This window comes from Gavia stellata, chromosome 6 (assembly GCF_030936135.1).
Source record: "Gavia stellata isolate bGavSte3 chromosome 6, bGavSte3.hap2, whole genome shotgun sequence".
NCBI classification, from domain to species: Eukaryota; Metazoa; Chordata; class Aves; order Gaviiformes; family Gaviidae; genus Gavia; species Gavia stellata.
The window spans coordinates 42,395,387-42,412,982 of NC_082599.1; the positions used below are offsets into that span (position 1 = coordinate 42,395,387).

General features: G+C 38.5%; 1 protein-coding gene across 1 annotated transcript in view; it reads left to right on the forward strand.

Annotated features, from left to right (window-relative positions):
- Positions 1-15,157, forward strand: part of LOC104252652 (ubiquitin-conjugating enzyme E2 E2) — a 219,792-nt gene extending 204,635 nt beyond the window's left edge. The window contains exon 6 of the mRNA XM_059818641.1: positions 14,394-15,157. Within this exon, the coding sequence (XP_059674624.1) occupies positions 14,394-14,491 (98 nt within the window). The 3' untranslated portion in view covers positions 14,492-15,157. The remainder of the gene's footprint in view (positions 1-14,393) is intronic.
- Positions 15,158-17,596: the final 2,439 nt, after the last annotated feature.

Sequence of the window (17,596 nt, forward strand, 5' to 3'; positions counted from 1 at the left end):
AATGGTAGAGATAACTTCTTAAAAATAAAATGGGCAATCTGGATTTTGTGGTATCCAAGGCATAAAGAGGTCATTAGCTGTAGCTCCAGATACCAGTCACACACGCACTTACCCTATTCTTTTTCTATCTGATGTATCTGTAACTCTGCAAAGAATAATCACTAGAAGGAGGACTGTAGTCATTCTTTAGCAGAAAACCAGTACTACTTGGTTCAGTCAGGTACATTGACTGTAACTGCTCATTGCTCAGTGGTTCAGTGAAAAGTGTAAAATACCCTCAAAGCGCTTTACTCATATGGTAATATGCTGGAGAGGAAAGTCCCTCCTAACCACAGCTAACAATCAGATTATGTGTTGAAGCATGAGCAGTAATAGCCGTTGCAATGGTAACTTAGGTAGTGCCATGACTAGTGTGTTTTCTAATTCTTTTTTAATTTTCCTAAATTACCTTCTGATGTTCCTACACTATATTCATGGACGTGTTTAACTATTTGGTGTATGAAGCATCTACTTCTTTTTAACTTTTGCTAAATATGTTGGGGTTTTGTTTATGCTCTTTTCTTACTGTGGAAAAGATAAGCAGACTTTTTTTTATAATGATCTTTGCAAAATTACCTGTCACATCTTATTTTGTCTTTTTTTTCCAGAAGAAATAAGCATAGATTTCAACCATTCCTTAAATAGGAAAGTTTGACCATGCTGCTAATGATTTCTTGTCCTTTTCAATATGTTTTCTATTCCTATTTTGTTTTTATTTAAGATGAGGTGAGAAAAATTGACCTTCAGACATAATAATACCCAACCATCAGTTTATTAAATGGCATTTGATTAAGTCAGAGATTGAATAAAATCCAAATCAGTAAAGAGGCTTTGTAAATCTGTGTCAAGAAATAAATGTAAAGGGATGTAATTGGCACTCATGAGAGAAAAGTTTTGTCACTACCCTTAACTGTTCCTAATTTTTATTATTCCTCAAAAGGGGCTTCTAGAACATACCAAATTCAGTCTTATCACAAAATGGAAGTAAAGCTGGAAAAAAATACACCTGGCATTTTGTTGGGGTTTTTTTACATGAAGCTTATAAAAGCTATATGATAAATACACATACAGGGTTTTAAAAGTTTGTGCACTTTTGCTCAAGAAAAGGGTTTCTATGAGCTTTACCTTAAGCGTCGTTAAATTAAAAGTACTTGAGAAAATGCATGAGTGATGGATGCTACAAATACAAAAGGTTACAATTCATTTTCGTTCCGATAAATGTGTAATTTAAAGTAGTACCAGTGCAGGTTTCCTATGCCCATTACCTCAGAGAGAAGACAGATAATTTAGTGCATACACATAATAAATCTTTGTGTGAACCGAGACCAAAATAAGTCATCGATATTAAATGTTTAGCAATGTGAAGTATTTAAATAAAGCTATTAGTTATTTCTCATATATAAAATATAGAATCCTAGCTTAGTTTGAATGAATTCCAAGATACAAAGTAAACTGCCTTTTACTTTCAAAATACACTCCAATCATTTACAGTCATTACATGTATTATCTTTGTTTCATGCAGGTTTTGTCTAACTAATAGAGACATGTCCATAATTACATTGGAATCTTTTGAACAAAGTAGATACAACACTTTTGGGCTTAACCAATTCTACTGGATATTTTCTCTCACTAATAGACTGTATATATTTAAGGGAAAAATAATTAAAACTAGAATGTCAATAAATTCAGACATCACATTTACCTGTATTCCTACAATTAATTCTCTAATCTCATAATAATTTAATCTAATATTCATTATTCCCAGTTAGTACAAATAGTTCAAATCTCAGCTGGAATAAACTAGAATCAGTCCCGCTAAATTTTTGTACCCCAGATTTTTCATTTAGATTTTGTTCCATTTTACTAAGTGTGGTTTTTATTTTTTTTTTTTTCCTCTGTACCTCTTTTAACATGAAGGCAAGGACAGATTTTGAGATTTCTTGCCATATGTTTCTAATTGCCTGTGAACCACCTTCAGGACCCTGATTAGCACAACTATTTTTAAGGCTGCTTCTTCCTGTTCTTAAAATATAATTATTCTTTTTCCACCTTAGAAGTCACACTGTTCCACATTCCTTAAGTTCCTGCAAAGAAGCTTGCTACATTTGACTCTCTAGCAGATTTACAAGACTGTAGAGTCAGTCCTGAAAAACAAAATTTATAATCCTGGGTATAAGTATGTGAGCTATTAAATCATTTAGTCTCTCATTTTCTTGAGTAAGATTTCAGAAATCAGTATTCCTGAGTTGTTCAGATTCTACCTTCAGAGATGATTTACAGTACTGCAAGACGTGTCTCTCTTATTTTGCATGGCTAATTTTCTTCGTTATTTAGCAGGGGAGGAGGAAACAGTTGTTTGTTTTTTACAGTTTTGCAGATCTATCAAAGGCAACAAATAAAACAAATTACATGCAATGTGTATTTCAGAATCCCTATTTTCACAGCAAATTAAGTTCAGGTGCATTAACTGGAGTAGCAGACAGTTACTTAAATAGCAAAATGTATGGTGTAATTGTCCCAAATTTAAGGATGGGCTGTACTGTAAGATTTCACATTCATATGGGATACAGCAATAGAGCTCTGATTAGTAAATTGCATGTAGTATTTTCCATCTGTACAAGGCTTAGAAAAAAGGCCCTTCTATGGAATGGAGCATTTGCAACTTTAAGATTAATTAGATTTTGGAAAATTCTCAAGGGATGGAATCCTCATCGCTTGGGTCTTTATAATACCGTTTAGATAAAGTGGCATGAAAGTAGAAGTTACTGTAAGACACAGTATTGTACTAGCAGAAGGAATGCCTTCATGATCTTCCACGTCTTTTGCATCTCTACCTTGTATAGCTTTTTTCTGCGGCTCAATCTTAGGATTTCTTATGCCCATGCCTGAAATCCTTGGGCAAAGTCATTATCAATTGGTCAGGCATGACAATGGAGTCAATACGACCCCTCACGCAGGAAAGATAGGATTTCCAAATGAAGTTATTTTACCTGTTACTAAATATGAAATTATTGCTGCAAATATCATAAATTCAATCTTTATTCAGCATTGCCATATAACTTCATTGCAACTAATCCAGGAGCTAAACCTGCCTACATGATGAATGCTAATTATTTTGTTTAACCTGGTTTTCCTTCTAGTCCTATTAGAACCTGTTCATAATCAAGCCTAATTACATTCATGTTCTGAAGTTAATTTAGAAGTGGATAGTCTATTTGGTTACTAAAATGAGGTTATTTTCTCACTCACCTGCTGATTCCTCAGTCGTTGCAAGATCTAGCACCACCCTGCTCCCTTCATGTGACATTCCGTGTCACCTCGGTGATGAGCCTCCAGAAATATTGCCATAACTGGACCGTACCAATCTTCAGGGCAGGATGGCAGTCTGTTTTTCATGCTTTCTTGAGCCACTGTGCGTTGGTACAAGCATCTTCCTTGGATGCCTCTTTTGGTAGAGCAGTATTGCTGCAAATTCTGCAGCACTCGAGGGATCAGATTTCACCATTCTGGACTGTCAGAAACCTGTCAAGTGTACACGTTAGCAGTGAGGCTGACTCCAGAAGTCCCTGTCCCATACTCTGCTGAGATGGCACCTATTTCCTACATTTATAGCACAGTAACATTTTGGGACGCCTCCTCCAGAATAGTATGGACCACAGATGCAGACGACAATGTGAGGCACAGTCCCAACATGCGATCACACAGCCTGGCTCAGATGACCCATGCCTGCAGTCCAGAAAAGCCCCAAGAAGCCAGCCCCATCAAAGGGAGCATCTGGGCCATACTGACAAAAACCCCAGACAAATTAGTTTCCAGGCATTTTCCTTCCACTGCCTCTTGATGCAGATATAAACTTAGACACATCTGAGCCAGATACAGCCTGCGACTTTCTTCCACATGTTCCCTGGAAGAAAGGGAAGTATAGAGAGGGAATGGAGAGGCCTGACTATATTTTAAGTTATTATTGGATAACAGTAAGAGGTGTGTTAATGCAACGCACACCTAAGTTCCTATTCCTGTTCCAAGGGATATTCAACTTGCCAAGGAATTTCGGGCCCTGGCCTATGAAAAAGACTCCTATTGGCCTTTAGTAGGGATAAAATTCTTCACCAGCCCCGCCTCCCTTTGTAAATGAAAGCCTCTTGCATTCTTTTGACATTTTGTATGGGCTGTTGGATTTAATTGCATCAAATTAATAATGAGATTTAATAGGCCGAGAAGGAGAAAATCAGATTAAACCAAAATAAGTAGCGTTCATAACATATGTAGGCTTTTCTAGTTACTCCAAGGATTAACTGCAATAAAGGAACAACGGGATAGCTTCAACAGGAGGATGCAGATGACTCCTGCATCTGACCTAAAATGATCCTCATGTGATTAAGTTGAAGATTTTGGTATTGCTCACATTCAAACCCTTCTCCTAAAAGTGAAGCTGCCTTTAGGACTCATTTTGCTCTCAATGTCTAAATGCCACCAAAGACCAGACCATGCATAACACTTCCGCCCCTCCCAGTCTCCTGGGAATCCACATGGTAAGTGGATCCTATTGGACCTCCTGGTTTTCTTGCAGAGTAATCTACCTTTGGTACATGTGATTATCGGGTATCTAACAGGGCACGAAGCATGGCCACAGGGAATGCCTTTACACCCAGTTGCTTTGGGAATAAACTGTTCATTTGGGATGTGTAAGACCCAGAGGTCACTCCTTTGCCAGGAGACGGTGATTAGTGGGAAGTGAGAAGAGACAAATCCAGAAGAAAACTGATTCTTTTTTCTTTAAGTGAAAGAAATGCTAAACACACTGGAATTCCTATAGAACAGCTATCCCTCCCTTAGTAAATCTTCAGACAAAAAAAGCATCCACAGTGTTTTTCTGAAAATATAGTTATGACCCTATGGATACATGCCAGTTACATTATGGATCTTAGCATTTCGGTTCCTTGACAGCATTTTGAGATCCAAGTGTTGTGATTTCCTTATTATCCACTCACAGTCATCTTCCACAAAGTAAATGCATATTGCTATAACTCTTTCTGCAAATTTTATCAAGCCACATGCCATGTAATGTCTTTCATATCAAGTTCTTATTTACTAATACCTTTTTATTCTTTTTTTTCTAATAACAATGACTGTTTCTCAATTGAGTTCATTATTATGAACATTGCTAATGTATCTATGCTTCTAATTTTGAGATGCATCCAGGCATCAAAGTGAAGTGTGTTATTTCAGAACTTTAATTGTTCCAGCATGCTGGCACTTCTAATAGGTGCATGTTCTTCCTTAATTAAAGACAACTCTTCAAGATCTGTGCCTCGTTGATCCATGATTGCCTCAGCTAACTCCCAGTCAGCCAGTGAAGTTTATAGAAATCCTGCTAAAAACTGAAGACTGAAAAAACCTTACTCTTTAAACAAGAATGATTTCCCTTGGCAAGATACAGAGATGAATCACTGCCAACACTTTCCTTTAAGAGCCATGTTAATAAAATTGGGCCAGATAATACTCCTTATTTCTGAAACATCTTTTTCTTAGGCAGCCTCATATTTCACACAGATCTGTGGTAGGTGGCCTGACAGCAATCAAATGCAAATCTAGAGGGAGGAATGAATTTCTCCTTCCATGTATCCAAAATGGGTATTTTAGTAAATGGATGTTTTCTAAACCGGATTTGCAGAGCTCTTTTATTTTTGAAGATAGGTAACATTTTTCTCCAGACAACAGTTTGGACATTGGAATCAAGTCACACATGCCTTAATATTTGTGTAACTTCAATCATTGTACGAACTAACAGAAAACAAATGTGTTTCTGACAGTTCTACAGAGCTTGAAATTGAAAGTCAAGTCATAGATATCAGTCTCTTCACGATACATGTGTATACAGCCACATTTACCACAGTATCCAGATACCTCACAATTTTTAGCATATTTATTCTGGGTGGTGGAGAAGCATTAGTCCAGTTTTACAGATGAGAAACTAAGGCACCACTGTAAGACCACTTAACTTTCTCGGAGTCATCATGACTACTTGCAAACCATGAAGACCAAGAAGCACTCCGGAGTTTCACCTCTTGCAAGCAGTATGACATGACCGCTTACCTGCCCAGACGTGCACTCTGGCTACACCTTGGCTGTACAACAGAACGAGATGTCAGGGTCTTCCATGCTTTATCTCACCCTCTCTTTCTCCTCCTGCACCTGCTCTGATTTTTCCCAGGAAAAAGACTTCAGGTGCATAGCTAGAGAGGTAGCCGAGGGCTGGATGACCAGGACTATGGGATGTACTGGTGAACACAACTTCATAGGAAGCCTGGTGCAAAACTGTAAGTCTCCTTTAGCCCTGCATTAGCACAGTGACCACTAGGTCGGCTTTCCTACGTGGGGACAAAAAACTGAGGCAAACTTTTGGCTTTAAAATTACAGTCTCCAAGCTACAGTATCTATCGCAGTTTTCACTTAGTTCTCTAGATGCAGAGGTGGTTAGTGTGAACATTCAGATCCATTTCCAAAGATTGTGTCTCAAGTTCTTTTGCATCTACCCTGTATTTCCTTATTTCCCATGCTATACCCAGAAAGACAATCCTGGGTTTTATCGGAAACTGAGAAGTGACATAACAAAGTCAGCCTTTGTTTCTTCTGACTCCAACACATTTGATCACATTGTATCTAAGAATGCTATGTCAAAGGATATCTTACTGCATCTCTTGTTATTTTACTTTGGTGGAAACAATGCTTTACAGTCATATGGTTGTCCATTTTGTCCAATCCATGTCAACCATAATAGCCAGCCTAATGAGGTACATGAGCTCTAAGGCAATTTCTGCAGACATATTTGGATGTTTTAGCACACTGATGTAGCCTATATAGATTAGAATTTTTCTAATGAGTATTAAGATCTGACCAACCACATTTGCAAAACTAGTTCCTGAAATGAGTTCAGGAGAAAGTTGATTGTACTCCATATCATATGATTTCTACTATAAATTGTAATTGCTAAAACGGATATTAACTTCACTGACTTCTTTCCTAGTAGACATTAGACACTCCTTTCTCCTCTAAGGATTGCCTTTTTTCTTTACTGAAACAATTCATTTTATTTGTTCTCTTTTTTTTATACAATGTTCATTGATCACTTTATCATTCTTCTGTACAGTTTTCAAGAGCCTTGTAGATGGATAAATACTTTCTGTATGGATAGTTTGAACTGTGATTTTATGAAAGTCAGCAATAAATTGTAGTTCAGCTTGTAGGGTGTGTAAAGCAATTCAGAGCCCTGCTACCACTCTTTGTTCTGACTTGAATCTCTCTGTTGTTACAGTTCGTACGCATGTGTTGATCAGACTTCCAACCGCAAGGCTAGTTTTACTGCTGCACAAACGGGGATTAGTGCTGCGCTGCACTCGCTTTCACTTGTGCCCTGAGTTCGAGCACTTTTTTTAAAGGTGAAGGGTTAGTAGAGTAATTCAGTGTGCCACTTCACCTGCCTCTGCCTCCAAAGAATTACTTAGTCTGTGCATTATTATTAATGATAGCAAAAGAGACCAACACTGCTGCTGTGCGATCACTGAAGGATACTATGATGCATTTCACATACCTCATTTTCCACATCAAGACTCCAGTATCCTTGACATGGTCTTCTAGGAGTTCATTAAGTTTAAAACAGGTGACATGTGGCAAACTATGGAAACTTCCTGAGGCAAAGTGATACTATAAATAAAATTACTCACACACAATTCATCTTCTCTTAATCCCTTCCTCTCGGAGTATTAAATTGTTCGATGACATACTTGGTATAGCATGTCTGACATGCTTTTTGTCTGCAGTGTTCACTGACCAGTCTTCTTGTAACACTAGCCTGGATGCCACTGAAGACAACATAATAAAATATAATTAAAAACAAAATAATTTTTAAAAATTAAGTTTAAGGATGTTTTTGGTATGCATCAAGCTGTCAGCATTTGCTGTTAAGAAAACCGGTATTTCACTGAATTATTAGTTTTTGCTTTTTCCCCCTAATCTTGATTTTTTTTTTAGTGTGCCTTTTGGGACCTATTTCTTAAAGGTTGGTGCAATATTAAAAACCACAAAAATTTGATTCAGAACACTTGGCTTTCACTGTAAGCCAATATGGGAATATATACTGTCCTGCACTGCTATTTGCACTGAAATCACCAAACAAAATGTAGTTATTGAGAATATGAACTTTTATTTTGAGGAGGTTTAATTTTGGGGTAACCAATCCTGTCTGTGCTGCTGTATAAAGATGACTCCAAGGCAGCTATCCTATAGATGACATACAGAGCACCTGGACTTTTCCTAAAAAAAAAGCTCACAAAACCCAAGCACTCCCAATTTTTTAATTCAAAAAGCAATACAGCAAAATATTTGGAAGAAGAAGCAGGCCAAAAAAAAAAAATTGTATTCCATAAACCAAAAACTCTTCTAAATGTGTAACTGGAGTCCAAATAACTAAAAAATTATTTGTTTGTTTTCTTCTGCATTTCACAGCCTGTCCAAAGAAAGGAAAGCAGATTTAAATTTTGGTGACTGATGTTTCAAAACAGGTAGTTTCATAGAGCTTCTCAATGGGATGCCCCTAACAGTTATGAGAAAGGAGTCGTTTATAGCTCAGGAGACAGAATAGGACCTTTCAAGTTGCATATAACCTTTGGAAATTCTTCCAGTTTAATTCTGCTTCTTCAGCTGGAGGCCAGCTCTTCCAAATTCCCCCTGATACAGAGATTAATCTAAACCTGGACCAAAAAAAAAAAAGTACATTGTAAATATTTGGCTGAAGAGACTGTGAGATTTTTATAAGGCTGTGGGGTTTTTTTTAGTTTTTAAGGTGCTCAAGAAATCTTTCTGAGAACTCACTTGTGATGGTGTAATAACTGGCTCCATCACCTGTTCTCTATTAAAACTGTAGAATACTGCAATAGAAATATAATGCTACTTTATAAATGCTCATAAAAACATATATAATGTATACAAACACCCGTAATGTACATTTTAAGTCTATGTGTGTCTCTTGAACCATGTTGGCACTACCAATTGGAATTTAATTGCATATCATGTGGCTGACGGAGAAGGCACATTGAACTCAAGCTGTTAAATACACCATCTCCATTTTTTATTTCACTAGAGTATGTTTGCTGTATTTTTCAAAGAGCATTGAAAAGCCCAGGAGATGAATTCTGCTCTGAAATTGCTATTTGCTGACATAAAAATAACTGTAAAAATACAAGCAGAGAAAAATACAGTATAGCAATATATTTTCATTTATTTGGGGGAAAAGTAGTTTTAAAGAAGAATTATAGTCTGTCTTCTGAATGATAAAGCAGTATAACTAGCATTAAACACAGCTGAAATTTTGTAATGACTGAACCTCAGCTCATCCAAATCCCCAATAGCATTAACTCCCTAGAATTGGGCTGTAAATTTGATTAGCCTTACAACAGACATGAGACACAAATGTTCTTCCTTATACAGTCATATTAAGTGGCTGCAAAAAAAGATGACAAGGCATTGTAGAGCAGCGCATCCAACCTTTCTGAGCTAGGGACAAGCTCCAGCTCGCCCAGCTTTCAAAACTACATTTAAATACAGGGTAATTTTACGAATTCTGATATAAGGTGAGGATTACCTATGGTGAGGTAAGGGGGGATTTAGCAGCTGCAGTCTTCCTATAAATCATCCAGAAGCTTTTCTTCATACTTCAGTTCTCTTGATTGACATTTTCCATGTAAGCTATGCTGCTGAACCTTAGCTTCTGTCCATGCTTGTTTAATTTGGTGCTTTTTTTATATCTTTTCATTACTCTTGTGCCGTCCTTTAACATGAACTTTGATGCTGTAACTCCTGGTGTGCTCTAATTTTACATGGAACTAATCAGAGTACTGGATAAAAATTTTTCTTTAAACAAGCTAAAGGTTATAGAGGCGTTCTAGGGCTGATTTCCAGAAGTGAGAGTTTTTATGAGACCTTAAAGATTTCCAGGTCAACAGAGTTGCAGCAGCTTCTCTGGTGACCTGACAGTGTGCACCATGGCACAACTGCCCACGCTCCCCACGCATGGGTATTGCAGCCAGCACCACCCGCAGTGCTGCTCCCGGGTTTCGGTGCTGCCGATGAGTGCGGCACACAATCCCTCTGCCTCATCCCGGCTTCTCCAGCTGCGGCACCCTGCGGGATGAGGTACCCGGGACTCTCAAGCCAGGCACCGTGCATCTGGTGATCCGAGATGTCCCGAAGTACGCACCACCTGGCAGGCCAGGAGTTGCAGAGTTTTGGTGTTACTGTTATTAATTTATTGTGGTTTTATTTTAATTTCTTTCACTAGGTTGTTCTGATAACACATTTCTGGCATAGCTTTATATTCTGATCCCCTGGTTTTCGTTGTCATTTGGACACAGTCCCATTTGGAGTGAATTTCTGAAATGAACCCTGATTCACTGATTAATCAATCATGCTACTTCTAAAACAAAATAAAAGAAAAAGCTAGAGCGGTTTACTAGTTATGGAAACAAATTTCTAACAGCAAGAATAAAACCACAGATATATACAAATGGAAAATAAGAAACAGTTTTATGGTAATGAGAAATGGAAACATGGAAAAAGTGCCGTTACGAATCTTGAGATCCAGTATTCCTTTTCATCTCCTAATTAGACAGTTTACACAGCAGTTTTTTTATAAATCCATATTTGGCCCTACGAATGGAGATTTTGCAATACCCCTTAAATAGTGCAGCCCAGCTGAGAACCAGGTGGTGCTCAGCCCTGTGCTACGTAGTTTAGGGGGTAAATGGGAATTAGTGTTTCTTCCTCATATTTGGCATTTTGTAGGACTTGGACACTATAAGCAAGGCTCGTGCATGTTGCAAATTGCATCTTTTAATTGCTTTAATTAAGATGCTTCAATTTCTCTTGTCATCTCCATTTTACGGCCCGTCCCCGTGAACTGCACAGCCATGGTGACTCATGACTGATTAAGTGTTGAGAGATCCATCTCCTTCCACCTGCAGGTTGGCTCCCTCCCCTCCCAGGGACAATACGTCTGGGGCCTGATGCTGCCCGTGCAGGTGCAGAAAGAGACCGTTTGCCTATCTGGAGTTCACACACCATCCTTATGTCCTCTGGCACAAACGCAGTGTGCTGTGTCGAACTGGCCAGTGTGCCACTGGTTGGGTGGCTGTGATTTGAAATTAAAATTTTCCTCCTCACCAGCTGTTGTGCCTCCTGATAGTTTTACGGCTTCACAGGAACTGTTAAAATAAGCCAGCTCTTCAAACATCTGTTGAAGAGTCCTTATTAATGTCCTCATAAATAATGACATATAGTGACAAGACACCTCCAGACCCTCTGACAGAGATGTGAAATAGCTGGACCTGTCTGGCAATAACTGTTTTTCTGTTTCTTCAGTTTGGAGTCTCATATGAGCAAATGTCTTTGCCAAATTGTGGGTTTGTTCTTTTATTCAATATTGTTGTAACCAATAAAATGTATAGCCAAACTGCCAAATTGCAAAGAACAATGTTATTACTGTTATTACCGAGAGCACCTTTTAGTAGCGTCAGCTCGGCAGCTGGCTGTGGGTGCAGCTGGTCCTGCTCGTGCTACAGCAGACAAGGTCCTCTCTTTGCTTCAGCTGTCCTGCTTCGCACAGGCAGACACTGACGGAGGGAGGCACTGACTTGAGGGAAGCACCCCAAGACGATAGTTGATTCACAGGTCACTCTCTCGGTGGGAATTTACACACCTGCAACAAAAGCTGTGTAGACCTCAGACACCTTGCAGGCCGTCACCTCCACTCTTTCCCCAAATGCCAAACAAAACACTGCAAAGACAAAGGCTTGAACATCTGAGTAAATAAACAGCCCCATTCCCTACCTTACTGGACTTCAACAGATTTCCCCGCTTTCTTCTCAAGAACTCCTCTCACTGATTCCCCCACCCCATGTAGCAGAAAGTAGACACCCTCCCATGTGGGAGGAGGTGAGAGGAAGAGTCTGTATATTCCAAATCCTTCCAAAGATGTATGTTGTCGAAATACTTCTTTGCTCACAAAAGGAGATACAGATGGAAACCCACACTAGGAAATCAGACATTGTAATCTCTCATCCCGGATTGGGGATGATGATATGATCCTCAGTACCCTTTCAGTATATCAAGGAAATTGATTTACAGCTCTCAATGTGAAAGACACAATTCCATAGAAACATTCATCCCGCACATAAAAATCTTCCAGATTTGGACTGGGTAAACCTTTACTACAGCACATCACTTTTCACTGACTCACATAAGGTTTTATAAAGGTCTTAGCAGCAGCACTTCAAATATGCCCAAAACCTCATTAAGCACTTACCACGTTCCAGATGATAATGCTATGATATTCTTGCAACCCATCACAGCCAGATGCCTCAGAGGCCAAACCCCGCCTTTCCCAACAGCATGAAAACCAGCACATTCATCAAATTTTGCTCCAAGGATTCCTTTCAAGTTCAACCCTTAGTCTCCATTTCTCTGTGGGTCTGTGAAAGTGTTTCTTCGCATAGTGGTGTCGCATCTAAGGAGGGTATGGGAATTTGCAGCAATGCTGTCAGGCTCATCCCTGAGCTACGTTACACTATGACAAGGTTTCCCTCTGGCTACTCCCTAAATTTTTTGGCGAGAGAAATTTTGCCCTTTCCCATTGCCCAAGTTCCCCATTTACCCTGCAGCGCTCCTCAAACTTCATTCCAGCCATGAACAATTTTGCACTCCTTAAATACCCATAGACTGTTAGCCTCCTATTTGCGCAGAACAAAACCCTTCCGGTAGTCCCCTATATAGTTCTTCTTCTTGGCTGAGGAGTTAAAGGTGATACACTTTCTAGTCTGAAACTGTTAAAATGGATCTTAGATCAGATATGCTTCTTTGACATGCATGCATGTAAAAATAGCAAAGCCCAGGTCTCGATGACCTCCTCTGGCTATATTAAGATATTAAAGGTAAGCATATGCAGTAAGTGTTTGCAGGACTGAGACTACAGGGACTTAGTACACCACAGTCACAGTGATAACTTGCCTTATTAATTTAGTAGGTGCAAACTTAAGATTCAAATCATGGGCTCTTCCTGAAAGTAGCAGAAGATTTTTTCATTAGATACTATTCAGTAATATTCTGTAATGTTGGCAGTCAGCCAAACAATTGGTTTTTGGCTAAACCAGCATATTTCTCCAATCATAAACTCTTATCATCACCAAACAAACAAAAAAGCCCAGATTTACTCTGCTTTGTGAAAGGCCGGACATCTAGTCCCAGGAATTTCAGTGGTTAGTAATGCAAATGCCACATTCAGATTACGACTGTACTGGGGAAGCCAAGATTCATATTGTTCAATGGCACCATCTTCAGTCAATTACAAAGCTGATTATTAACTGGCTTTAATAAGAAGTCATGTTCATCTGTCCTAAGTCAGGAAAAAACATGGTATCAGTGCTTCTGAACTTGCATGGTGTGGTGGTACAATCTCAGGAAATTTCCTGTTGCAGGAGAAATATCATGAGTATGGGTCCCCCCAAAAAAGGGAAAATCTCTATTCGTTTTGTGTGCTTTAAACTGCAAAGAGAAACATGGTGATGACATACAGTCACTTCTGGGAAAGTCTTGTCTTGGTTTATTTTTTATTTTTCTTAGAGGGCTGATTGTTTAAGTATTTGTGAAGTAATTTGTAGATCCAGATTAATGTAAAAATACTTTTTCATGTTGTTTCTTTGTTTTGGAAATACAGAAATAGCTTGAGAAGATCAAATCATGCAGCATTCTGGCCATATAAATGCTCAGAAAGGTCCCATAAATTAAATACCAATTCCCAAAGTTTGGAATTAACTTTTGCTGCTTCAAAAATAGTACATACTGCCCTAATTCCTGATCTTTCTTTATGCTTCAAAACTAAAAGTATTCAAAAAAACATGTAACCTGGTAATACAATTAGAACCCATCCTCTTCTTAGGTGATAGTATAGATATTTGTGGGAGTCTAATACCATAACTAAATGACGTAGTATGTTTATTCTTATCACCTGAAAGTGACTTTTATCTCAAGATAAAATTATTGGAACATTTGTTTATGAAGCAGAATTTTAGAAAATTGTTTTAGTTATATGTTTACCAGAAATGTATAGCTAATTGCCAGCCAACTCCTCCCCATCTTCTTCCTTTCTTCCTATATGCATGCGTGCTTTCAAAATGGGACTAGTATATGTAGGCACCTTGTTCTTACAGTTAAACCTTAGAGAACTGAATTGATCTGGATCTAAGAATAGCATTTTTGTCCTTCCAAGGCTGATGAGTATTTCACGGTTTGTGTTTCCTTTTCAGCTGACCCCCTGGTTGGAAGTATTGCCACTCAGTATATGACTAACAGAGCAGAGCACGACAGAATGGCCAGACAGTGGACCAAGCGATATGCCACATAGGAACCTACTCTAGGATTTGCTGGACCTGTGCAAGCACATTCACTAAGTGCATCAATAGCCCTTCCCTTCATTCTTATTTTTTATTAAATTTTGAACCATTTTGTGACAAAAGGTTGTCCTTACTTTCTTTTTGGTTTTATTTTTATTTTTATTTGTTTTGGGTTTTTTTGTTCTGTTAACTTGACAGTTGTTTCCCTCAAATGTAGACAGGGAATTTTGGTTATCAGTGCAAAGAATGTTGGATCTGTAATAGTATAGAGCTTTGTCACAAAGCTTTGTATTAATGTGTGGGGTTTTTTTCTTTCATGTGGTTTTTGGGAAAACAAACAAATTCAGAATTATATCTTGTTTCTACTTAAATGTAGTGTTTAGGGTTATTTTTTTGTACTGAAGTCTTTAATGGTGGGTGCATGCTACTGGGAACAAGTTTTGTATAAAAGCTTAAAATCAAGAATCACTGTGCATTACTAAGACTGTGTTTATCACTAGCCTTCTGTTTCCCACACAAAAGGCTATTGCATTGAACAAATTAATATGTATTTTGATTTACTTAAAAAAAAAAGTGCTTGTAAATTTCTTAGGGACCTGCCACTTTTGACTGTGGATCAGTTGATGTACACTTGTATTATTAAAGCACTCAATAAAACACTGTGGCTGATAAATGCACTTCTTGCAAGACGGTGCTTTTACATTTGTGCAGTATAGGCTGCATAGTCCTCACATAATACAACTGCAGGTTAAGCAACTATTTTAGGCCTAAACTATTCATTTCTTTTCAACAATGAATTTCTTAACTTAGAATTCTTCATTGTGTATATCTTTCATATACAAACATCTTCAAAATTGTAAGGCCTTTCTTTCACATGCCGGTGCTCAGCTCAGCTATTCTGAAGCCTCTTGCTGCATCTTTTATACTATGGCTTCACTATATCCATCTTGTTACATTTAAAATAGTTGTCTATAAAAATAGCCTTGCAGTGAAAGCAGAATACCGATGATGATTTTATACAGCAGGCCTCATTTTGCCTTTCTCCAAGCTCTTTAATTGTAAAAGCAACTGTTATTTAAAAAAATAAGTGAAGGTTTTTCGATGGGAAAATTGAGCCCGTTGCACCAATCATTCCCAGCACGTTCAATGGCAAGGGTATTTCTATTTAGATTTGACCTTCAGGCTAATTTTAGATATGCAGCCATAGAAGGAAAACTTCTACTTGGCTAAGGAAATGTGTGGGTGTTGTGATTTAGAAAATATATACTGTGATGCTGATATCTAAATGTTCCTTGTGTTGCAAGGCATATTGGAAAATCCCTGTCTTATATAATTAAACATTACAGATGCTATATACAGTGCTTGCCTGCCCTCTCCCCTCTCTCCTTGCCTCTTATGTTTAAAGAAGATCCTATCGTCTTAAAGAAGATACATTACAATAGGGACGGTATAAAGGTACAGGGAGACCCAATCACATTACACTCCAGCCCAATCCAACCATCCTGAAAACTGAGGCAGTCAAGGTGACACCACAGGGCCTCTACGCCAACCACTGCACTGCTCAGCATTTCCGGACTGATTTGGTTTTCTCTCAGCCATTTGCTAATAACTGAACAGACACACAGTTTGAATCTGCTGGTGAGTGGTCCTCTGTGTGAAGAGAAGCTGAATGCTGACCTTGTTGTAGGTAGTATATAACTACCGCCCTAAGAACCACGGGATCTCAAAGAAATCATCAGTCTCTTTTGATCAAAGCAAACAGAGTCTTCTGGTGTCTGTAGAAGCCAGCTGTTTACAAGCCCAGCCATACAACATTTTGAGACCAACAGATCCTAAATACAGGTGTGAAAGAACAATAACGGTTCAAAAATAAAACAGAGCAAAACACAAAACCCAGACTTCTCTGGGCCAGAACACCTTCTCAGGACAACTGTTACATGTGCTTCCCTTGGAAGTTGCTTCCTCCATACAACTTGCCACAAAGTACCTCCACGTCTGAAGGGAACCTTCCTGTTGTAAAAATACAACAAAGGAGTAAAAGGATTAAAAAGAACAACTGCATCTTGCCCAGTACAGTAACTGCATTACTTCTCCACTTACCCATCTGCTGAAGAGATTCCTGCCATAAAAGACCTGTATCCCCTGAGACAGCAATTAATGAGCAATTTCAGATTTCCTATGAATTACTTTGTCTGCCACTCTGCAGCCTTTATTTACACTCAGCTGAGCAGAATGCAGTAATTTCCCACGTACATTTTAAACCTGCTTGAAAAATAATTCTTTAATTCCTACTATCATCTTTTTTTTTGTTTTTGCCAAAAATGTAAAGAAGACATTATAAACAGAAGAGCCTATTATAACTAATGAAGACATAACTGAAAGACAGCTGAGATACCTTGGAGGGGGAATCACAGAATTCTTAATAAACGTCTATTCTCAGTTCATCAGCTCTCACCAGCCTTCCTTACCAATCAAAAGCTGTGCAGTTTGAATTTGCAGGTAAGCTGCCCTCTGCGTGAAGCTGAACAGTGGCTTTGTCCTAGATAATATAAAACTACTGCCTTAAGAACCACGGGATCTCAAAGAAATAATCAGAAAGGATCAACCCACGTTGACTAAAGCAGAGGCAAACTCTTCTGGCGTCTGCAGGAGCCAAATGTTTGCAAGTCTGGCCATAAAACATTCTCTTCTATTTGCAAATCTGCTGTTTGCCACCCAAGTAATTCTTTTTCTTCATCTGCTAAACCTGGGAAATATGAAGTGTTATTTGAAACCTGTTGTTGTCACTGAGGAGAAATGATCCATCCCCAAGAGAATTCAGTCTGCCAGCAGAGCCCCACTGAACAATAATGTATTGGCATAGCCTCTTTTTCTCCTTTTCTTTTTCCTACATCTAGAAAATACTGCACATTATTCTGTCCCACCTTTGCTCTTCAGATCCTCTGCAAATTTAGCTGATTCCTGCTTCCTCTTTTATGCCAAATCATCTTTCTAACTTCTTCTAGATGGTGAAGTCCGCATGCTGCTCTCCTACAACTGGGTATGAACATTCAAATGATTCACACGTAGTAAAACATATTCAACAGCATACAGTTGTCCTAAAACAGCATATAAAG